This window comes from Schistocerca nitens, chromosome 6, assembly GCF_023898315.1.
Source record: "Schistocerca nitens isolate TAMUIC-IGC-003100 chromosome 6, iqSchNite1.1, whole genome shotgun sequence".
Classification (NCBI taxonomy): domain Eukaryota; kingdom Metazoa; phylum Arthropoda; class Insecta; order Orthoptera; family Acrididae; genus Schistocerca; species Schistocerca nitens.
This window is the reverse complement of record NC_064619.1, coordinates 598,782,134-598,808,196: the sequence shown is the minus strand read 5'-3', so window position 1 is coordinate 598,808,196 and position 26,063 is coordinate 598,782,134. Positions and strand designations below refer to the sequence as shown.

Sequence of the window (26,063 nt, the reverse complement as noted above, 5' to 3'; positions counted from 1 at the left end):
TGACGCAATCCTTCCTATTCCTTTCCTAATTCTTGTAAAATGAAAAAGTCATATACAGTGCGTGCGCACTTCCTTTCATTTGTTAATAAGATCGGTTATCCTGAAAATACTAAAGACTTCTATAGAGCATGTGCACTTTATTACACTCCTTGATTTGTTTGTTTGTTGTAGAAAAATACTAGAGAGTACTACAGTGCGTGTGCATTTTTGTCATTTGTCAATATGATTTGTACTCATTAGGTTTATTTGTCGTAAAAATATTAGAGAGTTTTTCAGTGCGTATGCACTTTATGCCATTTGTACTCATTACGTATATATTTTGTGGTTTTCTGATATGTTCTGTACTACAGTGCGTGTGCACTTTTGCCATTTATTAATACATTTTGTGATTTGCTGATATATTCTCAACTGCAGTGCATGTGCACTTATGTCACTTGTCAACATGATTTTTTACCATTGCGTCTATTTGTTATGAAAATGCTAAAGAGTTTTTCAGTGCATGTACACTTATGTTATGTGTTAATATGTTTTGTGCTGAACGTCAGTAACTGTACACTTATGTCATATGTTCTGTACTCATTGTCATTGTCTGAAATGTTTTGTACTCGGTGCATGTGCACCACATTTAATTCATGTACTACATCTGAATATTCTGTAAATTGTAAAAGTTAATTAATTAAGAAAAAATTTGTTGCTCATGGCAAGTCCAAATGACTCACCATCGCTGCCAAATTTTTGCCCCCCCCCCCCCCCCCCAGTGCAGGGTTACGAAACGCGTATGTATTCAGTACAGCGATGGCGAGGCATGACAGAATCTCTGACCAGAGAGTTATTTATCGTTGCTAGTCTGCGCTTGACCGCGCGAGAGTTCAGTTGCATGTAGGGAGTCGGCAGGTGCATTTGCGGTCGAGATGCGAGAGAGTTCAGTTGTACGTAGCGAGTCGCGAGAGCATGTAGTAGCGCGCGAGAGATAGTCGAAGTTGTGTGTGAGGAGTCGGCGGGCGTCGACATGGGCCTCTGGTCAAGATTCAGGACGAGGTATATTTTTTAAATAAGGTAATGAAGCAGCATTGCGCTCATCTGATAATGTAATGCATCTTAAGTGTAATTAATTTGTTCAAGAATCGCCCCAATAATAATTTTGTTTTCAAACCAAGTATTTTAACAAAACAATCATTTGAATTGAAAGAAAGTTTCCCATGTATTTCCTTAAAGAAAAAATATACTTAAATTCAAAGAATAATTGCGATGCATTTCCTCCAAGCTATGGCGAAAAATAAGAGCAGGTGCAATTTTACTGAGGTAAGAACAGGGCCTAAGATCGACATTTCGGTCTATTTGCGTTTTCATTGTCACTGAGATTTCATTTTTTATTGAATTGACTTTCATTTTTGTGGGGAGCTTACACATGGCTCAGATTGCTAGTTCTCATTTATTGTCATTAAATTTTGTTTTTGCTGGGAGGTTATACTTAGCACGATTTTCATTGTCATCCCAATTTTTGTCCTTAGAAAAATTTTTTGTGGGGAGGTTACAACCTTCGGAGAGATTCTGAGCGATTTCAACAACAATGGAGGCCACTAACTAAAGAACGTCCTGCCTAAGATCGTTCATTGAAAACGACGCACTTGTTACACACGGTTTGGCGTTTGGCGTCATTGGCCGGGACGCCCCTTCCAGGGAAAGTCCGGCCGCCTTGGTGCAGGTCTTATTACCTTCGACGCCACATTGGGCGACCTGCGGGCCAGATGGCGATGAAATGATGATGATAACAACAGCCAGTCCCTGAGCGGAGAAAATCCCCGACCCAGCAGGGAATCGAACCTGGGCCCCTTAGGACGGCAGTCCGTCACCGTGATCATTCAGCTATCGGGCTGAACGTTACATGCGGTAGACCCTCACGATATACGTAATGTTGAGTACTGGGAAATGTTAGGTATTGAGTGTATGGCGCCAGACCCGACCCTTACCTATGATGGGCCCCACGGCGAGCAGCATGAAGCCGGTGCAGACCATGTTGAGCCCCACGGCGCCCGGCAGCTTCTCCTCAGGACACACTTCGGCGACGCACAGATTGTTGTTGACGACGGCGGCGCCGCGAGAGAAGCCGCACAGCGCGTTCCAGACGCACAGTGGCACCATCCCGGTGCTCATCGCGATTGCTGAGAACAAGGCGTCATGACTTGTTGTAATGTATGGTCAACAAGGCTACTTAAATATACCTACTCCTCTTAGAAATAATGCACAGTGGTCAAAATAAATGTTGCATGTTGATTTATTGCCAATACTGGACATAATAGGAAACAGAATTGGTTTTGTACTGTCAGATACAGCCACAAGAATACGAAAAAAGGGAGATAAGCACATTTACACTTGATCAACACTATCAAAGGAACAGAAATAAAGTCTTACAAAAAATTCTAGCAGTCACTACAGTTTATTTTCAATTTCATATTGCATAAAACATTGTTTACGAACCCATTGACCCTCCTCATAACTGGAGAGACTTTTGAAATCTGTTAGGCATATTCCTTTCCAAATTGTCCAAATAAGTCTGTGAGATATTCCCGCATTCCTCCACAGCGCCCTCTCTGCGATCTCTGGTGGGACGGAAAGATTACCAACCGCTCGTTTTAGCATGGCCATGCATTTTCAATGCAGTTGAGATCTGGAGAATATGGGAGCCATTCCATCCGACTGTATTCTCCAATAGGAAAGTTTTCGCAAGCTTGTGACGGCGGGGGCCCGCATTGTCGTCAATCAGCTGTAATCCCGCTCAGATATGTTCAGCAAATGGAGCCGCAATGCCTGCAAGGATGTCGTCCCGATACTCCACACCAGTCATCTTCCCATGTATTGGCACAAGGGTCTTGATAAGGGTGGCGATCTACGATACAGCTGTGACGTGGACGTTGTTGTTGTAGCCTCCACACACGAATATCAGTATTATAAGTGTGGAGGCAGTCGTGGGTCTCATCAGAAAAGAGGGTTGGGTCCCACTGCTGCTTAGCCCAAAAAAGTGATCTCATGCCCATGCGATGCAAGACCCACATCTAACCCAATTTAGAAGTGAAGTCTTGAAAGGTCTTCTGACACGTAATCCCTGTTCACGGACCCTACTTTGTATCACCTGTGTTGACGCGTGGACTCCTGTAGCTGTTTGGAACTGTCAGCGTAGACGTGTCGCATTGTGTTGAGGGTGTCTATTTACAGATGTCGGTCCTGCAGACCTGTTTCATCTTGTTCTGTGGTCACTACTGCTACGTCATCAGCTGACCCTGTCGCTAGAAACTTGTTGCAGATTCTAGAGGTACTACTTTGACCCCCAGTGGCATTCACTGCGACGTCTCATTCGCTGCCCCACTCGGAAGCTATACGCAACCTCTGATCGCACATTATTGTTGTCCAAACAATCCTGAAGCAACACAGCTCTAGGGTACTGCAACGTTTACAGGTGACGCGGTGGCCATAGACTGCACATATTGCCCCACTCACGGTAGAAACATCTACTTCAACCATTGTATTGATACCGTAACGTGTTTGGATCCAAACAGTCACTTTTAAAGCTTCGGAAATATACCAATATATTTTGAGCACTGTATTTACATAATGACACGTATGTCTGTGAATAAAAAAAATGTTCAAATGTGTGTGAAATCTTATGGGACTTAACCGCTAAGGTCATCAGTCCCTAAACTTACACACTACTTAAACTAAATTATCCTAAGGACAAATACACCCACCCATGCCCGAGGGAGGACTCGAACCTCCGCCGGGACCAGCCGCACAGTTCATGACTGCAGCGCCTTAGTGTCTGTGAATTTTTGTATATTCACTGCAGCTTTTGATGATGAAGAGTAGTGTGCATGAGTTCCAGGACTGAACCACATTGTGTTAGTGGAAATATATTAAACATGTAAGTACATAAAAGAAGGTAAGTCTACAAATAACATCTTTTGCAAATATCACCTAATGGCAACTGTATGTGAGACTGTTCGTTTTCCTTGTACTGTTCCCTTATTTGTGCTTTCTTAAGGGGCTCCGGAAAGGCTCAAAATCATGAAAAGTTCAATTTTTACTTTTTTGCGTTTTCTGAATCTGCAGACTATTACCTTTTAATAGATATATAATTTATTCAATTCTGAAGACTACAACTATTTTTAAATTTTTTTTTGAAATGTGTTCTACATGGGCGTGACCAACTGTGGCGCTGTTAAACTGCTGTCAAATGGTGTTATTATTAACGTCCGTGTTCATCAGATACATTTTAGTGATGTGAGATAAAGTATGTGTTGTGGCTAACCTGTGATTCCTTTGAGAACCGACATATCAAATATTTCATTCACAACTCAAAACCCCAATGAAAGTGTAAATAGTGTTATATGGTCGAGAATCCCCAAGACTGTATTTGTCGGAATAGAAACACTTCACTTTGGTGTGTATGATGCTGTTGCGACTTTCAATGATGGCAACATTGTAAGGTGCAAGGTATTTAGAAATATGGGAGTGAAGATAGGTTCTAACATGGTACGAGCGATGCTTGCTTTAGACAAGGAACGCCTTCGGGCTGCAGAGAGGGCTGTAAAGAGTCTAGAAATACAAGCAAGAGTAAACAGGAGGAGGAACAAGAGGAAGCTGGAGGAGGAGTTTGCAGAGGATGAAGATAATCCATCCTATGGACCCGGAATGCACTAAAAAGTTAATCCAATCTTTGTCGCTCGATTCCCAAAACTTTTATTTTCTCATACTTATTACATGTTTTCTAAGGATCTTCCAAACATATTTGTTTCAAACTTTCAGTAAATGTTACACAGTACCTTTTGCATAATTTAACACAGCCTTTTCCCAAAAAACTGTATATTTTTGAATATATAAATAAAAATTGGAAAAAAATGTTGTGAATTTTCATTACAATTGAAAAAAAATCATCTTTAATAACTGAACTAAAATTTTGTAAAATCCCTGTGTTAAGTTGTAGCCCATATTCCAATAAATAATCTGTAAAAAGTTCAACTTCCTACCTCAAATACTTTGTGAGGAAAGATGTAATTTATAAGCCTTATTTTAACATTGCAAGTATAGGGCGTTCCGGAGCCCCATAAGCTTATTTTATGTGACGATGATGACTCGAAACGCTTTATACATGAAGTTTTTAGTAATCAAGACGTTTTCGTGGAATTAGTGCATGCCACATAAAACAGCAACCAGTCACTCTTTTTCGAATAGTTATCTATTCATTCCATGAACCGGTTTCCGAACGTTTTCAGGCTCATCTTCAGATACATAGCTACTTCAAGCATAATGCTGGACTATCTCTTTGAAAACAGATGGAACATGTTTTAAATGCATGGCCATGTGTATTGTTTATCTGTCGATTTTGATCCAAAATTTAGCTTTGTAGCTACTGCGACAGTATGGGCGGCCAGATCGTTACCAAACGGCACGATAAGTATGATTCTCTCAAGATTTGTTTCAGCGTAAATTCACTCGATGAATGAATTCGCTGATTATGACTGGGAATTAAAGGTGCTCTTGATGACATGAAAAGAAATCAGAGACGACTAGGAACCAAAACTGTAGTTCTTCCTTACTCACTTTTCTTCGAAAATCCAACACACCCTTCCAAAGGTGTGGAAGGGGTGGCGACAGCACCAAGTAACATGCCAACACCGTGAAGATACAGGAAAAATAAGAATTATGTTTCGTAAGTGTCTTATGTAATTACGAAATGGGACATAAAAAGGGGCACGTCTGCTTACTGCGGGAAAGAGAGGAGCATGCAGAGGCGTTCCACTGTGAATTTCTGTCTAAAAGCTGGACATATCGCTGACATAGAATTACCACGGTAGCCCATAGGGCTCCATACATAAACAGTAAGATATCTACTTAAATCTTGGCTTTAGTACATTTTGTATTCAAATGCAATAGATCTCTACCGAGAAATGCTCTGATATACCACTTTCATTTACAGCATGAAGTGCAGCAGGTCTGTCCTGAGAAATGCTGTGATGTATCTCTTTCACTTGCAGTATAGTATTTTGAGCGGATTTACTTGGTACATAAATGGGGAAATATTTTTTAATTTCCTTTTTTTTTTTTTTTTTGTAGAAACTCCGATTTGGGAAATCATTTAGGGAGTGCAGGTGCAAGACACGGATTGTCTTTCCGGTATTACTAAGGGATATGGAAGAACGCTCCAGTATAAACACAGGTGTGGCAGCACGTTAGGTTTATCACAGTTCTTGACGCTTTATTAATATTGACATATTTAATAATATAATAACTGTTAAGGGATGTGGTATCTCAGGACATCAATGTAGCTGAAGTGTTCGTAGCACATGACAAGGTGGAGTACATATTATCACTAAATGCAAAACGACAAAAAAAATTAACTACTGAATGACGATTTTAATTCTGCTCAGGTTTATTGGAGAGCTAAAACGTTGGTTCTGTGCGAAATTTTGCCAAGGAGGCTCGCTGTCATCTTCAGGTGACTGTTAACGACTGATGGATTCCGGCTGAACGTTTATTGGTTCTCTTACCGGCTCTCCCAACTGCTGCTGCCGCCACAGCAATGAGGTTTTCATTCTTGTGACTTATCCCGCTCGACACACTGTCCACAGTACGCCTATCCGAGACTCCCGACGATTCCTAAGACGTAATTCGTCTCTCTGTTTATCAGATTCTTATTATTCGGGATTTTAAACGCTTGTGTTGCAATGAACCATAGTAAATAATTCTCCGAGAAGCATCGTTTTCCCATAGGCTACGGCATGGCCATCTCCTACGTGGGGCCCCATAACGACCGAGTCTGTGGCTGTGGGAGCTGTGCGAACGCTGTTTACGTTTGGCGTATCGCTCTTCAGGTGTGCGCACAGACTTCCAAAAATATGCTTTGCCACACTGGCAGAGGATACGGGAGACTTACAACGTACAGTGGACTGGTTCGTTTTTCACTGATCATCATAAATCCAATGTTTCGGGAATTGAGCCGAAACCACACACTTCGTGTTACGCGGTCATAGACGTCTGTCGATCTTCTTCGACTCGTTGCCCAAGTACGAAATGTATGCAGCTGCCCCAGTCTCTCCCACTCGTCCGTTTTCGTGGGGCCAGTAGCTAGGTTGAAAGCCCAGAAGAGTATTTGCATTGCTGATCAGAGGGTAGGATATAGGGTTCTGCAAACTGGGTTTTCCGATTATTGTTTTGGTTTGGAAAGTGACCAGGAAGAGAAGAAGATGTGGTCACTGGATGAGTGGGTACAGGATACAGGTTGGGGAAGGTAGGCGGATTTGGAACGTGAAGCGATGTCCAAGTCTGTCTAGAATTTCAAGGCATGTATCGAAGAGGGTTGGGGCTGATTGCGCTTCGTAATGTAAATCCATATCGTAATATAAATCCGTTGCACTGGCACGGGTAACATAGAAGAGTATGCACGAAGGGAAACTAGATATCCTGTACACCAGTGCCACTTAACAGTAACAGAACAAACTGTGATGTTAACTCCACCCACCCGATGTTTCACTAAAACGGGGGGCTGTTTGTACTGCCAGAAACAGCCTACCAGGTCAGCCACTACAAAAACAAAAGAAACTTCACCGAATATGCCGTTATATAGAAGAAGCAAAACTTCTGCAAATAAATAAATACAATGTAACTACTGGCTATTAAAATTGCTACACCAAGAATAAATGCAGATCATAAAAGGGTATATTATACTAGAACTGAGATGTGATTATATTTTCACGCAATTTAGGTGCATAGATCCTGAGAAATCAGCACCCAGAACAACCACCTCTGGCCGTAATAACGGCCTTGATACGCCTGGGCATTGAGTCAAACAGAGTTTGGATGGCGTGCACAGGTACAGCTGCCCATGCAGCTTCAACACGATACCACAGTTCATCGAGAGTAGTGACTGGCGTATTGTGACGAGCCAGTTGCTCGGCCACCATTGACCAGACGTTTTCAATTAGTGAGAGATCTGGAGAATGTGCTGGCCAGGGCAGCAGTCGAACATTTTCTGTATCCAGAAAGGCCCGTACAAGACGTGCAACATGCGGTCGTGCATTGTCCTACTGAAATGTAGGTTTTCGCAGGGATCGAATGAAGGGTAGAGCCACGGGGCGTAACACATCTGAAATGTAACGTCCACTGTTCAAAGTGCCGTCAATGCGAACAAGAGGTGACCGAGACGTGTAACCAATGGCACCCCATACCATCACGCCAAGTGATACACCAGTATGGCGATGACGAATACACGCTTCCAATGTGCGTTCACCGCGATGTCGCCAAATACTGATGCGACCATCATGATGCTGTAAACAGTACCTGCATTCAACCGAAAAAATGACGTTTTCCCATTCGTGCTCCCAGGTTCGTCGTTGAGTACACCATTGCAGGCGCTCCTGTCTGTGATGCAGGGCCAAGGGTAACCGAAGCCATGGTCTCCGAGCTGATAGTCCATGCTGCTACAAACGTCGTCGAACTGTTCGTGCAGATGGTTGTTGTCTTGCAAACGTCCCCATCTGTTGACTCAGGGATCGAGACGTGGCTGCACGATTCGTTACAGCCATGTGGATAAGATGCCTGTCATCTCGACTGCTAGTGATACGAGGCCGTTGGGATCCCACCGATTCCATATTCTGCTAAAAGTCATTGGAGCAGCAATGTCACGATACGATAAACCGCAATAGCGATAGGCTACAAGCTGACCTTTATCAAAGTCGGAAGCGTGATGGTACGCATTTCTCGTCCTTGCACGAGGCATCACAACAACGTTTCACCATGCAACGCCGGTCAACTGCTGTTTGTGTATGAGAAATCGGTTGGAAACTTTCCTGATGTCAGCACGTTGTAGGTGTCGCCACCGGCGCCAACCTTGTGTGAATGCTCTGAAAAGCTAATCATTTGCATATCACAGCATCTTCTTCCTGTCGGTTAAATTTCGCGTCTGTAGCACGTCATCTTCGTGGTTTAGCAATTTTAATGGCCAGTAGTGTATAATATAAGCATCGTAGGCCTAACCAATCCCATGCCTCCTTATCATCTTACATCTGCGCACTCCTTCAAATCAACTACCTCACTACATGTACTTTCCAGCTATCTCAAGGTTATCCTACGTCCCTGAACCATTAATGTTCAGAAGATCTGCAATCATTCACTTAAACTTCGTATCTACCAAACCTTACATAGATAAGATTTCATTACTGGCAATTCTACTGAGGAACACTTTGAAGCCCACCAGTACCATGCCAGTTTGCCTCTGAAGCTGGTGGTCGGAGTGGTAATGGCCATGCGGTGATACGCGTTCGACTCCTGGTATTATCAGGTTTTTATTCGTAGTGGGAGGACATAAAAGTGGTGCACTCAGGATCGTAATACCAAATAGAAGCTACATGAAGAGCAGTAGCGGCATCAGGCCTGCTAAACCTTCAACCCTACGTCACTGGAGTAGAATGAGACGGCGGTCGGTCCGACCGATTACCCGTCTGTGACCAGAACAGCGGTGCTTCATTCCATGCTACTCTCAGCTCTATGTCCCATCCCCATCACATTTCAGTACAATATGCCCGACGTTGCTGATTCTCATCTCACTGGTCAGGGATGGAATCACAGCTGATGAGATCGAACGGTAAATAATGACACATCTTGAAATTTGGACTGCCGTTCGCATCTGTAACAACGATTTTTCCACGTATCTCATTTTCCTCTTTAGAGAATCCCCAACGATCATCTTATCTATAAATGATCCTTCACATACCTGAAATGTCACAAGGTAGCACCATCCAAGGGTAGTCAGTATAGAAGTGCTGACTACCCTAAACACTATTCAGTTCGCCTACAACGCTATTTTAGTCGCAGAAATTGAAAATACTACTTCGGTTGTAAATTACTTTATTTTCACACGACCGGTTTCGGACTGTTGTAAGACCATCCTCAGGTGCCGTAGCTGTGCTGTGGTCCCCGAGCGCCGCGTGTACCAGGCGCGGCGTGCTGCCTATGAGCGCAGAACTCCCTGACTGGTCTACGCGGCGCTCGGGGATCACAGCACAGCTACGACACCTGAGAATGGGCTTATAACAGTCCGACACCGGTCGTGTGAAAATAAGGTAATTTACAACTGAAGCGGTATTTTCAACCTCTGCTACAATACTGAGTTGTAGATGTTCTTCCAACAGGATTGTTTGTAGCTTGTTTAATCGTTCTGCCAAGTACCCAACTGTTTCCAACTTTTTTTTTTTTTACTACCTTAACAGTCACCTAATACACCTACCTGTTGTGTTGTGGATCTTGCGTCGCGCCGTTTCTACGAATGAGTGAAATTCAAATCGCAGCAACACCGACAATCTAAGTAACCATCTGATGTGGCGAAGGATAAAACGCAAGGAAGTGGAAAATCCATTCATAATCAGTCTTACGAATCGAACCTAGACACTTAAAAATCTACCTAAAGACATGAGACGCAGTAATTTAAATTCGAGGATAGTGTGAGTACACGTGCTGAAGAGACAATTGGATGACGGAGAGGAACACAGAAAGAGCGATATATTCGAAGCCGAACTTGGTATTTGATTGAGTTGCTGTGTAAGAATAGAGGAGAGGAACGCCTCTTTCTTCACTGTTCTCTCAGGCGTCAGACAACGCTGCATTTTGTTATCACTGCTTTTTATATTAGTCGTTGATTCCATAATCATAAAAACTGCAGACAACTTCAACACGAGAATACGTATGAATGAGGAAATTAGGCTTACGGATCTGGATTTTGCTGGCGACATCGTTTTTCTGCCAAAAATCCCACAAAGTGTACAACTAATGAGTACAATAATCATCTTGGGGTTGAAGCTCTTTTCTTCCGTGTTTGCTTTAACAATACATATGTTTTTGGATAGGGTCCGCCTCTAGCAAAACAAAGTTTTGTTTTTTAACCCGAACATGTTTCACTGCAGTTGCAGCATCTTAAGTGAGCTTTTATTTTTTATCTATTAATGATAAAGAGTGTTATTTGCTGTTTGTATACATGTAGCTATTAGTTTTTAAATCGTAATTACAGATATTTGAAAAAACACATAACTTATGAATTCATACCTTTTTCGTACCACATGGTGTGGTTTTTCTGATGTGTTGTGTTACTACAGTGACATGATGAATAAAAAGAAAATGTAAGTGAAAAATTATGTAAATAGACACCACACACACACACACACACACACACACACACACACAGAGAAAGAGAGAGAGAGAGAATAAAATAAATTCAGGCATAGAAATAACAAGTTTTGAAATCGTAATTTTAACTTAAACAATTTATCTATTTAAGGTATAAGTGGTTGCAGATCAGAAACTGTGGAACAAAACGGTCACTGTAGTAACACAACACATCAGAAAAACCACACCATGTGGTAAAAAAAAGGTATGAATTCATAAGTTTTGTGTTTTTTCAAATATCTGTAATTACGATTTAAAGACTAATAGGTACATGTATACAAACAACAAATAATACTCTATCTTTAACAGATGAAAAATAAAAGCCCACTGAAGATGCTGCAACTGCAGTGAAACATGTTTGGGTTAAAAAACAAAATCGTGTTTTGCTAAAGGCAGACCCTATCTAAAAACATATGTAATGAGTACGATGCTGGATGGAATGGCAGTTCAACAGGACTCAAATTGCAGTGCAATAGAACGTACCACGAGGTGCCCATCGTTTACCATATCTCGGCAGCCTTATCTGTAACAACGCCAACGTAGATGCAGACATCAGCAGCCTAGATGCGAATGCTTCTACAGTCTCCAGTCAAATGCGACCCATATAGCTCTATAACTACGTCCACAAAGTTCCAGCTGCGCTCTTCTGTCATCTTACTAATGGCCATGTAAGCTTGTGAGACCTGGAAAATGTCAGGAAATTCGGCACATAAGCTCAATGTTTTTCACCAACGATGTTTGAAGCACATTTTGAACGTCAATTACCGCAACAAAGTTTCAAATGATGAAATTCAGCCTGCACAAAATCGTTGCTGAAAGAAGACTGAAGCCTGCGCTTCATGTTCTACACACGAAAGATGGAAATCTTCTCAAAACAGCACTATTGTGGAAACTAATGGACGGATACAAAAGCAGAGGAAGACCTCGCAACTACTGCCAATTCTAACTCTTGCTCCACACCAACGAACCCAGCCCCGGAATATCCTACCTAAATGAACCCAAGGTTACTTCTATGCTGATTGGAATTTTTATAGTGAGAACAGCTACACCCAGATCTAACACTAGCCCGGTACCTTCCAATCCTTTCATCACTGCTTCCGTCATGTAGGACACCTTGACTGAAGTTGATGCTAACCACTTAAGCATTCGTTCCGTCTACCCAAACTAATATCCTACGAATGCCTACAATACTTTGAGCACCATCAAATCCAGTTCGAAAACTCTGCCACCCGTCCTTATTTCAAGTACCAACACCCCCACAAAATCAGCTCCTACCTGAAATACACACTTCCCTGCCACAACTGCACTAAGATCTATCCCATATACGTCCAAAATATAAGAACAAACCAGCTCCTACTACACTAGAACTCACTGTTTACAGTCATTCAATTGATATCCCAATTCCTTCCATCCATCTCTGGCAGCTGAAGGCATAACGATATTCATTATCATCATCACACAGTTCTAAAGTACCCACAGAGGTTAAATTCCCTTAGCTGCCAATCCAGTTTTAAAGTTCAATGTAAGAATATAACGCGGACCTAGTTCTCTTTTAACGGTTCAAATGGTTCAAATGGCTCTGAGCACTATGGGACTTAGCTGCTGTGGTCATCAGTCCCCTAGAATAGAACTACTTATACCTAACTAACCTAAGGACATCACACACATCCATGCCCGAGGCAGGATTCGAACCTGCAACCGTAGCGGTCGCGCGGTTCCCGACTGTAGCGCTTAGAACCGGTCGGCCACGCCGGCCGGCTTGTGAATAAAACTTTTCTTCAGCTATATTACAATATGTGCATATGTCGCTTTAAAATCCAGAGGACTGAGTTTCGATATTCATAAAAACCAACAAAACTGTCATTGAAACCTGTTCCTACTGACCCATAAGCCGAACCTCAGACTTCATAGAAGGGCTTCAGAAAGGTACTGTAGTTAGGGTCTTGACGATAATGACAAGGGTACCCGTCAAATGACTGTCTGAGTTGGACATCTCCATCTAGTAGCTTTCCTGTAAACTATTCGATTGGTTTTATATATACAGACTGAAGTGGCGAGAGAAAATTTGAATAGAACCCTGGTTCGATTCCTGGCCTTGGTACAAATTTTCATTCGCCGCTCCAAACTACATGCATAAAATCATATCGCTATGGGACCAGTAACTGTGAAACTGTGTCATTTCATTAGTATTCGATCAGTGTAGAATCTGGGAGACGATTTCGTGCCATATTACACCTAGGACGGTTTCACCTACTTGCGTGCAGTGTGATTGATGCTTGACTGCTATCTACACTTCACGGTTCGGCCTTTAAAGGATCAAGTGAATATTCTTTGCAGAAGCTCCGCCTTCTATGCGCAAGATCCCACTCAGCAAGGTTATCTTGCAGCACACTGGTAGACAGATCAGTGAACTTTTTTAACATACATGAATGATAATAGCGCGTACTTAGTGCTTGGTAGAAAAAATGTAATCAGCGTATTACTCGCATTGTCCGAACGAGGATACGTAAACCACACTCCTAGCTCTCGTGCTTGGTACATTTCGGCCCAGCTTCTCGCTAGAGTTGCGCTCAGAAACGAAGTTGTTCATTGATATAGCGCCACAATATTTAATCATGTGCAAGTTAAAGAAAAAGAAAAGTTCTTTTTCTAAAGCAAAAATTACATTTTCGTGACATCAACTTGTACTAATTTAGATAAATCGTGAAAGACAAACAAATTACAAACTGTGTTGTGTATTTACTGTGATCGGCTTACTGTCAATCTTCTTCATATCACATTCGTCCGATAAGGTGTCTAAGTTAAAATATGAAATAACAGTCGTACAGTATTTTAGAATCTTTTTTATAACTCGATTTGGGTCTTCTATGAACCCCGTAAATAATAACTACTTCTGATTTAACATTCGGATTTTTAAATAATTCTTCAATCTATCGGAGTACTGTTGTTTCCGAATTTCCGATCATTCTGTCATTTAATTATTAGTTAATGCATCTAGGGATGATACGTTTCAATATACAATGCGTGCCTTTTACTGCTGCCCTACATATCGCACTCCCCTATATCGTACGAATCAATATGATAGCAAGCTGGTTCCCGCACAGCGATATTTCAAGCGTTCTAGTGTGGTACTTTCCTGTTATGAGATAAGGTGTTTCCTTGGAAATTCCGCGGAATTTTGTAACATGGCTTATCTGCCGAAGTAAATTATCTCTAAATGTATCACCTGCTTACTGAAGCTTTTTTGACAGATACGATAGCTGTCACATGTTCAACCTTCTGATCGGCAGTGCCGTTTTGACTACAAGTAACGTTGTCTAAGTTTTGGGTCTCATCTCCTTCTGTGAGCAATGGAAAGTTCTCCTTCAAGCCCTTCCTCTTTTATGAAGGAGTTTCTTTTACCATAGTTCTCTTAACATTAAAACAATATAGTGTATTTTTTGCTGTTAAAAATACCTACTGATTTTTGAAATTAAGTTATTATGAGAGGTCATCAGAGAGTATTGCGAAATTAAAAGATCTAAAGTTCTGCGAACAATTTCTCAATATTTTCAGAAAGACTTTCATCGAACGCTCTCTCAAGTCCACAGCATTCCCTTCGAGTACCATTCAGTTACCAACGTGGTTGCTGATAACCACGACCAGAACGCATTTCTTCAAAAGACAAAACCAAAAACGACGTAACATCTGCAAGCGGAATGTGTTGATCAGTATCGGAATGGTTATCGCAGACACATCCCTATGTGGCCACAGATCGTGTTCAGTCATTCTTATAGTGGTTCCATTTAGGTTCTTTACATATTGTGTATTACCTGTTTTTGCCTACAGCATTCACCTATTTTTCCGAGGATTTACAAAAAGTTGCTCCACTTAACCTTTTCCAGCACTTCCTCTAGGCCAACAAATCGTAAATAAGTTTTTTTAATTTTTCTTTCGTCTTCAGGGAATGCTAAGGAAATGCGCTAAGATGGCCACTTATACATCGCTATTGCGACCAATATTCTCGCTCTAGGGCTTTTATCGAGTTGCGTAAACAGAAGAGACAGGATTTAAGTAAGAACTGTTGGCATTATCAAGGATCTATTTAGCGCGAAACTGTTGGAGAAATACTTAGGTAGGCGAAGTAACAGCAACTGTTCAGCTCTCCAACTTCGACACTCTGTAGTGTCGCTCAACAACGGTTCTGACCATAAGTCTCTGTTCTCAATTTGTTCCTCAGGACCCTCAAGACATCCTCGAAGTCTCTCGGTATAATTTTATTACACACTGTATACGTAAACACAACGGACAAAAACCTATTAACCCCAAGATACGTTTCTCTAATACCGTGTAACAAAGCCTTCAAAATGGCCTCAATTCGGAGGGGCAAGGCTCTCTGATAAATGTTTAAAAGTAGATCTGACCCCTGTGAATGGGGAAAAGCATGTATTGCTTCCACATATGAAAATATTACTGGAGAGAATGCAAAAATTACAGAGGGTTTAATGCGATGTCTTCAGAAGCTAGATGGTACGATAGAGCCTTAAAGAAGCGGATAGAAGAACTCGTAGGAGAAAGAGAAGAGTAAAATGGATTTCCACCTGGAAGCTCCTACATTGACGGAATATTTACTTCACAAAATTTAACTTAGAAGAGAATGGCTAGAAATCGACTACTCATTTGTTATTCACGGATATACATACAGCTTGCGACAAGGTCCTGCTAAGTAAGATGTGGGAGAGCATGTTGAAGAATGATATCTGTAAGATATGCATTAGCCGTGAGAGAATTTTATAGTCGATGCACCAGTCATACAAAGCCAGTAAACAGGTAACCGTTGAATTTGAAATCAAAAAAGGACTCCAACTCTCTTCAAAATCTATTTAGAGGTTGCTTTACGACAATGTAAATGTAAATGCGGTGGTATGGGAATTCTTGTTGGAATAGAAACGTTGTGTTTCTTACTTTTTACAGACGACAAACTGATCATTCTAACAAATGTTGAAGATGTTGAATATATGCTACGCAATCTCAGTGAAGGATATGACAATTGCCATCTTTCAGTAAATCTTGCAAAACAGAATATCTTACGATGAGAGAAAATGAGACAATGGATCCGGTAACAGATGTTGGCGAGTTGACAGAAGCAAAGCTTTGGGTAACACTACCTGTTTGTGGAAGGAGCACAGAAGAAATAAAATAAAGTTGGACAAAGCGAGAAGGCAGAACGACAGTTGAATTCTGCCTTATAGAATAAAGAACTAATAATCAATATAAAAAAATGAATATACCATACAATTGTGGAAAGTTTTGCTACATATGAGTCAGAAACCTAGAAAATTAATGAAAGAGTGAAAAAGAGGATTCTTGCAATGTAAATGGACTACAGAAGGTGGAGTAGCGGAATATCGAGATTGGATCCTACAAGAAATGACGAAATACGTAGGAAAACGGAAGTTGGAAAACTATTATAAAGGCAACTGAAACAGAAAAGCTATTTTAGTATGGAGAGCTTGAAAGGATGTGTGGCGCAAGAAGGTAGAGACGATTATGGCGGTGGATATCCCCTAGATGAAGGAAAAGTGGTAGACCGGCAAGAACATGGAAACAGTGTATAGATTAAGCAGTGCAGAATACAGGTTATCAATATGGACACTGAATGGAAGGGAAGCAACTGAAAATGGGAAGCGAGTAATGACGACAGCTGTACTAAACTCGCATACGTTTGTAGGGTAATTCAGCCGACCCTACCGCTGGGCTTTGTGCAACATGCAACGCCTTCAAATATCATGCGCAAGGTTTTCATATTATATCACTCGCTACGCGCAAACTGTTAGCCAGAAAAAAACAAGGCCTTTTGATAGGAAATATGATGCAGTTTAATTACCGGGAAATTTGTGTTTGCTGGAGGCCACAGTTTTCGAGTTATTCAGGAAAAACGCGTTTGAATGTTAATTTTGTACGTTTTTCTTCGATGATTCGAGAACGAAAGCCTCTATCGAAAACGAATTCCAGTACAGTTTTGACTACATTAAACTTCCTACAATAAGACTGAGTTTATTTCTTCTGTGGGAGTAATAGTTCGCACAGAGAGAGCGAGAGAATATGAAAATCTTGCGCTAGTATTTGAAGGTGTTACGGGTTGCGTAATACGCAGCGGTAGAGGGAGCTGAATCACCCTACACATATATTCAACGTCTGAAATATTAAGTCTATTCAAATTTTACGCCAGTCGCATAAGAGAGGCGCTAGTAGGACGCAAAGCAGGTTTACCGAAAATACACGCCTAAATCGTCGTGAGCATTAGCTACATTTGAGATTGGACCTGGTGATCTGATGTTAGTCAAGAACACCTTTAAGGGGTCAAAGACGCCATTATCAACACTGAGTTTGAACGTGGTCGTGTAATAGGAACAGGAGAAAGGAGATGCTCCTTCTGCGATATTGCGAAAGGCTTGGTACGAATGTAGGCTCTGCACATGACTGGTGGGAGCATTGACCGCGGGAATGCACGGTCGGAAGAAGACTGGATTCCGGACGGCCACTTCACCTAGAGAGGGAAAACCACTGTGTTCGCCGTATGGCTCTGACGCATCATATGAATCTGTAGCAGCAATCTGAGCAGCAGCTGGCACCACAGTGACACAAAGAACAGATATAAATCAATTACTTCAGGGACAGCTCCGAGTCAGATGCCATGTAGTGGAGATCCCGCTGGCCCTCAAACCACCACCGTTTGCGCCTTCAGTGGTGTCAAGCGAGAGCTCATTGGAGGGCAGGGAGGAAGTTTGTTGTGTTTTCTGATGAAAACTAGCTCCTTCTCGGTGCCAATGATGGCCGAGTATTAGTTAGGGCTGCTGAGGACCTGCAACCAACTTGTTGGCATGCTAGATACACTGAGTCATAATCTAGGGTGCGTTTTTGTATGACAGCAAGAAACTCTGATTGTATATTTGTACGTTTATCTGGTGATTCGACCTGTTGTGCTACCATTCACGAGCACCATTCCAGCGGGGTTTGCCAGCAGGGTAACTGTTGGCCACATACCGCTGTTCTAAACTGACATACTCTACAGAGAGTTGGCGTGTTTCCTCGACCTGATCGATCACCAGATCTGTCTCCAATTGAGAACATATGGGATATCGCCGAATGGCTACTCCACCGTCAACCATAACTAGTATTAACTGTCCCTGTACCGACTAATCCATAACTAGCATTAACTGCCCCTGTACTGACTAACTGACTAACCAACTGCAGCTGGCATGAAATTCCATCCCAGAAACTGAGATCTGCGCGACGCAATGTATGCACATTTGTATACTTGCATTCAACATTCTAGCGACTACACCGGTTATTCATGTACCAACATTTTTGGAATGGCTCACGTTGCAGTTGAATTATCTGTGATCTTGTAATGTTGATGCCTTAAATATGTTACCTAGATAAATGTATTCCCGAAATTTGTTTACTTTACATTGATTATTATTGGTGTTGCTATTTTTTTCTGACAGTATATGTACAACTCTCAAGTAATCCCAGAATTTTGTGTGGGGTTCAGATCAGGTGTGAAAGAGTCCAGTAGATGTGCGATAGGGTCCCTGAGTATTCATCAGTCTGGAAACATATGTGTGCATTCTTGTGAACACAGATGTTGTCATCTTGGAAGATGGCAATGTCAACAGCATTCTCATCACGAAGCTGCAGAAGAAAGGACAACTCTTGGTCACCAAGAATGTTCAAACAAATGTTCTGCCTCATTCTCACGGTAATATGTATGAGAGGCCCTAGTCATGGTACGGAAAACACCCCAAAACGTCGCCGGCTGCAGTGGCCGAGCGGTTCTAGGCGCTTCAGTCTGGAATCGCGCGACCACTACGGTCGCAGGTTCGAATCCTGCCTCGGGGATGGATGTGTGTGATGTCCTTAGGTTAGTTAGATTTAAGTAATTCTAAGTTTAGGGGACTGATGATCTCTGATGTTAAGTCCCATAGTGCTCAGAGCCATTTGAACCCAAAACGTCGTACTCCTCCAGTCGATCGCTTTCTCGTGTCTGTGTTGTTTTCCACAAAGAAGACATGCAGCTTTACCAGTGACTGTGAGCAACGGCTATTGCGAAGCACACGACTTCAGACGTCCATTACAACCAAAGCTCGCTTGGTCTTTGGTTAAGAAGGATTTGCTTTCACTGGCAGCAGCATGTGCTGTCATTTTTTATATGGACAGTAACTGAAAAGGCCTGACAGTCGTCGCCAGCCCCTATAGTTTTCGACGTTTTTAACCCTTTATTCACCTCCGCTTTCTCTATAAATTTGCCGCTAGACGTAAGTAGCGTGTTTAATATTGATGCTCAACGTTTCGCTTTATATGTACAGCGATAGCTCTGCTACTGCATTATTCGTTTATTGACATGATGCTTCGTAATACTTGCTTACATTTTTCATTTCATCTGACGTCGTTATTTTTCTGCAGTATGGTTATTTAATATTCTTTTTGTGCTGTTTCTCTTTTAGTTAATGTTTTCAGTTTGTTTATTTCATTCGATTTTGCAATGTTTTTAAAATGTGTTCAACAATGAAGTTCGTGAGTTACTGAAAAATATTTGTGAAACATACTATTTTAGTGAAAGTAGCAGCGGTTCATAAAGTGACAGTGATGTTCTTTCTGGTACACTGACTGAAAGTAGAGACAGATTGTAAAATACACAGTGTACTGAAGTGATTCCACCTGAAACCCTACAGCCGCTGCTGCATGCATTTCACGATGTGCGTGGACCGAAGCATATGCCGCCAGTGGAATTTTCTGCAGTTGAATATTCCAATTTAGTTTTCACTGCAACGTTACTGCAGGTAATTGTCACCAAAACAAATCGCTCAGTTAAGCAATTTACTTCTAAACATCTTTCGCCTATATCCAGCCCATATAAAAATGGAAGAATGTCACAATAAATGAGATAAAAGGTTTTATAGCATGATTGCTGAATATGGTACTCAACAAAAGACCTACATTGTTTTCATATTGGAGGATAAAACCATCTAAGGCACTTCCATGCTATAGTAAAATGTACTCTGCTTTAAAACACAAGTGTTAGGTGATAAAGAACTGCAGACATTAGGCAGACTGTAATGTACTGTCCAGTTGTAATAATTATTATCCTTGCAAATAATATCGAAAACTTCATTTTTCTTAGGTTACTTTATTCAGCGATTTTTTATAGATTTTGGAGACTTTAGTGAGTTTTGTTTAAATCACGTGCACTGTCACTTATATGGGACCAAAAACAAATTTATAACAGTTTTATAAAGTACATCTCTTTTCATCATTTATAAACAATTTTTAGTGAAGAAATACTACAATCTGGGCATACCATAATAACTACATACTTTTGTGAGTAAGGGGTATTTTTCATATTTTTAAATACGATGCAGCATATGGTATGATAATTTAAATACAAAACAGGTTGATAACATAAAACATTTTGACATTTTTGACGTCCACCACTCAAAATGGTTGACTGCAAAATGAGAAGATCACTCTGCTTACTACGTATTAGGCTGCTATGACTGTTACACCATTCTTTGTCGACACAATGAGAGTAGGCGTTGGAACACAGCCAACTGTGGCAACTTCAGTCGTGATGTGGTCATGGGACGAGCAAACACGATGTTTCCTTTCAACCATGCCGCGCTGGGTAAACGCGCAGTCTAAGGGTAGTTTAATTAAGTTATGTGGAAGCCTAGGGACCGGTGACCTCAGGAGTTTGCTCACATACGAACTTACCACTGCCACCTTTCTACCATTCGGTTACGTTTCTATTTCAACCCATCTTACTGTGGAGATTCCGTCACACCAACTGGCACAGTGAGATCACTTCAGTGATATGACTAACGTCTGTGATGGTTGGTCATCTCTACACGATCAACTGAATTCCAATTAGAACAGTGTTACTGATATCTTATCCAGTGATCTTATGTGTGTGACATAGGAGACGTTGAGTGATGGCTGAAGTGTTGATCTCGGAAGTAGCTGGCATCTGTAGTTTTACGGTTGTGTATCTATACACATCAAAGCGCCACAGAAATTGGTATAGGCATGTGTATTCAAATACAGAGATGTGTAAACAAGCAGAATACGGCAGGTCGGTTACTGCTGCTACAATGGCAGGTTACCAAGATTTAAGTGAGTTTGAACGTGGTGTTATAGCGGCGCACGAGCGATAGGACTCAGCATCTCCGAGAAAGAGAGGAAGTGGGGATTTTCCCGTACGACCATTTCACGAGTATACCGTGAATAGCAGGAATGCGGTAAAACCCCAAATCTCCAACATCGATGCGGCCTGCAAGGACGGGACCAACGACGAATGAAGAGAATCGTTCAACATGACAAAAGTGCAACCCTTCCGCAAATTGCAGCAGACTTCAGTGCTGTGCCATCAACAAATGTCAGCGTACGAACCATTTAACGAAACATCATATGGGCTTTGGGAGCCGAAGGGCCACTCTTGAACCCTTGATAACTGCACGGCACAAAGCTTTACCCCTCACCTGGGGCCGTCAACAGCGACATTGGACTGTTGATGATTGGAAACATGTTGCCTGGTCAGATGACTCGTTTCAAATTGTGTTGAGCGGATGGACGTGTACGGGTATGGAGACAACCTCATGAATCCATAGACCCTGTATTTCAGTAGGGGACTGTTCAAGCTGGTGGAGGCTCTGCAGTGGTGTGAGGAGTAGAGTTGGGTAATTCCAGCAAGACAATGCTACACCTCACACGTCCTGAACTACTACAGAATGGCTTCAGGAACGCTCTTCTGAGTTCAAACACTTCCACTGGCCACCAGTCTCCCCTGGCATGAACATTATTGAGCATATCCTTGCAATGTACCCTTCAGAAGAGACCTCAGCCCCCTTGTACTATTACAGATTTATGGACAGCCCTGCAGGATTCATAGTGTCAGTTCCCTCCAGCACTACTTCAGAAATTAGTCGAGTCCTTGCCACGCAATGTTGCGGCATTTCTGCTTGCTCGCGGGGGCCCTACATGATATTGGGCTGATGTACCAGTTTCTTTGGCTCTTCGGTGTAAATCAGAATGTAAATGTTCGTTTTTTCAAAATCGTGTATCTCACAAAGTCCTTGACCGATTGCTTTCAAATTTTGATACAATGTTGAATTCTGTATATCCTCTAGTCCCCTCTCTCTACGTCCACCTCCTCTATAGAGAGTGAGTAATACGTCTTTTTTTTAAGGTTATTCGTATCGAAACGTGGTTTGCGGCAAATGTTAGAGCGTCGAGAGGCACGTATTTTTTTACTTTGTTAATGTTTTTAGCGGAACGTAAGACTTGACACCCATTTTATTTCGTGAACAGTTACACATATCGAAACGCGATCTTCGGCAAATGTTAGAGCTTCGAGGGACATGTATTTTTTTTGTTTGTTTTTTTGTTTGTTTGGTTAATGTTTTTAGCGCTGGTACCAACGGAGATACTGAAGCAAGTACGTTTCTTTAAGTGGTAACGTATACTTTTCATAACTGCAGTCGCTAGCTCTTGAGAAGAAAATTACGGTGATTTAGCATTTGTTAATGTTGACGTTTACACCTGTCGTAAAAAATTCGAAGCATGTCCTAGAATTTGGGAGCACCGTGGCCGGAATCGGCATTAGCGGTCCAAACATCGCCAAGCAGAGCTTTCGTGCTACGATGTATCAGAATGCCAACATATTTGCCTGTTTCCTTGTATGTACTGCAGACCGCTCATTTCTGCGTAAATATGCATTGCGTGGAGACACGTACACCAATGAGGAGAAGTCTGATATACTACTTTTATACGGTGAATGTGAAAGAAACGACGTAGAAGCAGAACAGCGGTGTAGGGCTACCTATCCGGATCGCCTATGTCCGAGCGCCAGGCAACTGAACGAATTATTAAGACGCTAGTGCGGACAGCCTGTCTGAACGTCAACAAGAGGGCAAGAAACAAGACTGCAACTGACAGAGGCCACTAAGAAACTGTGCTGGCTACGACTCTAAGGAATCCGCACCGTGGCTCGAGACATATTGCCAAGGAATGAGGAATCAGGGTGTGTTTCGCACCCGCATCGACAGAATTTCCAACTCTATCATCTGTCACTACATCAGGCACTTGACGACCGTGATTTCGAATGTCGTACAGAATTCGTCGGTTTGCCCTTCACAAACTGAGAGATGATCCTACGTTCTTCCGATGGGTGCTCTTTACCGATGAAGCAACGTTTACTAACCACGCTAATGTAAATGTGGATAACGTGCCCTACTGGGCACCTGAAAATACACAATGGCTTCGTCAGGTGCAATATCAACGGCCGTGGAGCGTAAACGTATGGTGTGGCATCATAGGAAGTTACATTGTGGGACCTCACTTCATCTCAGGCATTCTAAATGGACATTCGTACGCACACTTTCTGACGAAAATTCTGCTCGTTCTTCTAGAAGAGATACACTTGATATTCGACAGCATATTTGGCTCCAACAACGCGGATGTCCAGCTCATTCGTCCTGTTTTGCAACGCAAATACTGAACGACAACTTTCCTGGACGTTGGATTGGGCCAAATTCAGTTGTGAAATGGCCTGTGAGGTCACCCAATTCGACTCCTCGTGATTTATTTCTTTGGGGATCACTCAAAGATGCAGTCTATGGCGAAGCGCCAACTACGCGAGACTATATGTGTCGTAGAATCGCCAATGCAGGCTCTACCATGTCATCCACTGTAATTACATCTGTTCATCGTCCTTTCGAACGGCGATTGCAAATTTGCCTTTGAATCCATCGTCAACAGTTTCAATACAAGCTTAAATAAAGGATAAAGCCATATTTTGGAAGACAAGATTTATGTTATGTGTTTGTATGGTTACCAAATCATTGTTAGCAATTTCTTTATTCATTTACGTGTGCACGAAATTGCTTTGCAATGTCAAATAAGTCGCCAACATTTACTACACGTACCTGAGAACAGTTTCTTTACGCGCTTACGTTCAGCATGACGATATTTCTTTATACTGCGGTGTACGTGTGGTGACCAAAGTATTTTTAATAAAGCGTCTAGTTCAATGAAGGTACCCCATATGATATAATTTCGCCCAATGTAGGTACAGATAGTTGTCCGACAGCATGTATTTTACCTCTAAGAAGCACACAGCACAGGAAAAAATAGGTGAAATATTCCTTCTAATATACAGATGTTGAACATAGAATTTGCTTTTTGCAGCGTGCAAAACCTACTCATTTTAGAAAAACGAACTGTTTATTTCTTTCTTTCAGGTCACGTAATATGGGAGGATACCAAAATTTGAAATAGTTTTCCTAAGCCTTTCGTGATACCCTAGATTCTAGCTTATCTCCTATTCCCATATCTAACATCCGTAGGTGAACCTACATCTAGGTCGTAAGTTGGTTGAAGGGCAAATAAATCTTTATTCTCGAAGCTCAGGCCTACCTTTTGGTATACAACTACCCAGCCTGGTTCGAGACGCCTACTTGACATTGTTTGCACCGCAAATGCTATTTCCAGCCACGTGCTCTCGCATTGTAGGACATGTCTCGAATTTTTTACGACAGTTTTGGACGTGCGCATTAACGAACGCTATATCACTGTAATTGTCTTCTCAAGAGCTATCAAATGCAGTTATAAAAAGTATACGATCATATTTAAGGAAAGGTATTTGCTGCAGTATCTCCGTTGATTAACTAACTAACTCCGTCTAACTCCATAGGAGTTGGAAGGTAGGAGACGAGATACTGGCAGAAGTAAAGCTGTGAGCACCGTGCGTGAGTCGTGCTTCGGTGGCTCAGATGGTAGAGCACATGCCCGCGAAAGGCAAAGGTCCCGAGTTCGAGTCTCGGTCGGGCACACAGTTTTAATCTGCCAGGAAGTTTCATATCAGCGCACACTCCGCTGCAGAGTGAAAATATCATTCTGGAAACATCTCCCAGGCTGTGGCTAAGCCATGTCTCCGCAGTATCCTTTCTTTCAGGAGTGATAATTCTGCAAGGTTCGCAGGAGAGCTTCTGTAAAGTTTGGAAGGTAGGAGACGAGATACTGGCAGAAGTAAAGCTGTGAGTACCGGGCGTGCTTCGGTGGCTCAGATGGTAGAGCACTTGCCCGCGAAAGGCAAAGGTCCCGAGTTCGAGTCTCGGTCGGGCACACAGTTTTAATCTGCCAGGAAGTTTCATATCAGCGCACACTCCGCTGCAGAGTGAAAATATCATTCTGGAAACATCTCCCAGGCTGTGGCTAAGCCATGTCTCCGCAGTATCCTTTCTTTCAGGAGTGATAATTCTGCAAGGTTCGCAGGAGAGCTTCTGTAAAGTTTGGAAGGTAGGAGACGAGATACTGGCAGAAGTAAAGCTGTGAGTACCGGGCGTGCTTCGGTGGCTCAGATGGTAGAGCACTTGCCCGCGAAAGGCAAAGGTCCCGAGTTCGAGTCTCGGTCGGGCACACAGTTTTAATCTGCCAGGAAGTTTCATATCAGCGCACACTCCGCTGCAGAGTGAAAATATCATTCTGGAAACATCTCCCAGGCTGTGGCTAAGCCATGTCTCCGCAGTATCCTTTCTTTCAGGAGTGCTAGTTCTGCAAAGTTCGCAGGAGAGCTTGTATAAAGTTTGGAAGGTAGGAGACGAGATACTGGCAGAAGTAAAGCTGTGAGTACCGGGCGTGAGTCGTGCTTTGGTAGCTCAGATGGTAGAGCACTTGCCCACGAAAGGCAAAGGTCCCGAGTTCGAGTCTCGGTCGGTCACACAGTTTTAATCTGCCAGGAAGTTCCATATCAGCGCACACTCCGCTGCAGAGTGAAAATATCATTCTGGAAACATCCCCCAACATCAGTTCACAGC

General features: G+C 42.2%; 1 protein-coding gene across 3 annotated transcripts in view; it reads right to left on the bottom strand.

Annotated features, from left to right (window-relative positions):
• Window positions 1-26,063, bottom strand: part of LOC126263167 (monocarboxylate transporter 2-like) — a 257,848-nt gene that overhangs the window by 155,999 nt on the left and 75,786 nt on the right. For all 3 annotated transcript variants that reach the window (XM_049960210.1, XM_049960209.1, XM_049960211.1), the window contains exon 7: window positions 1,971-2,162. In XM_049960210.1, the coding sequence (XP_049816167.1) occupies window positions 1,971-2,162 (192 nt within the window). The remainder of the gene's footprint in view (window positions 1-1,970; window positions 2,163-26,063) is intronic.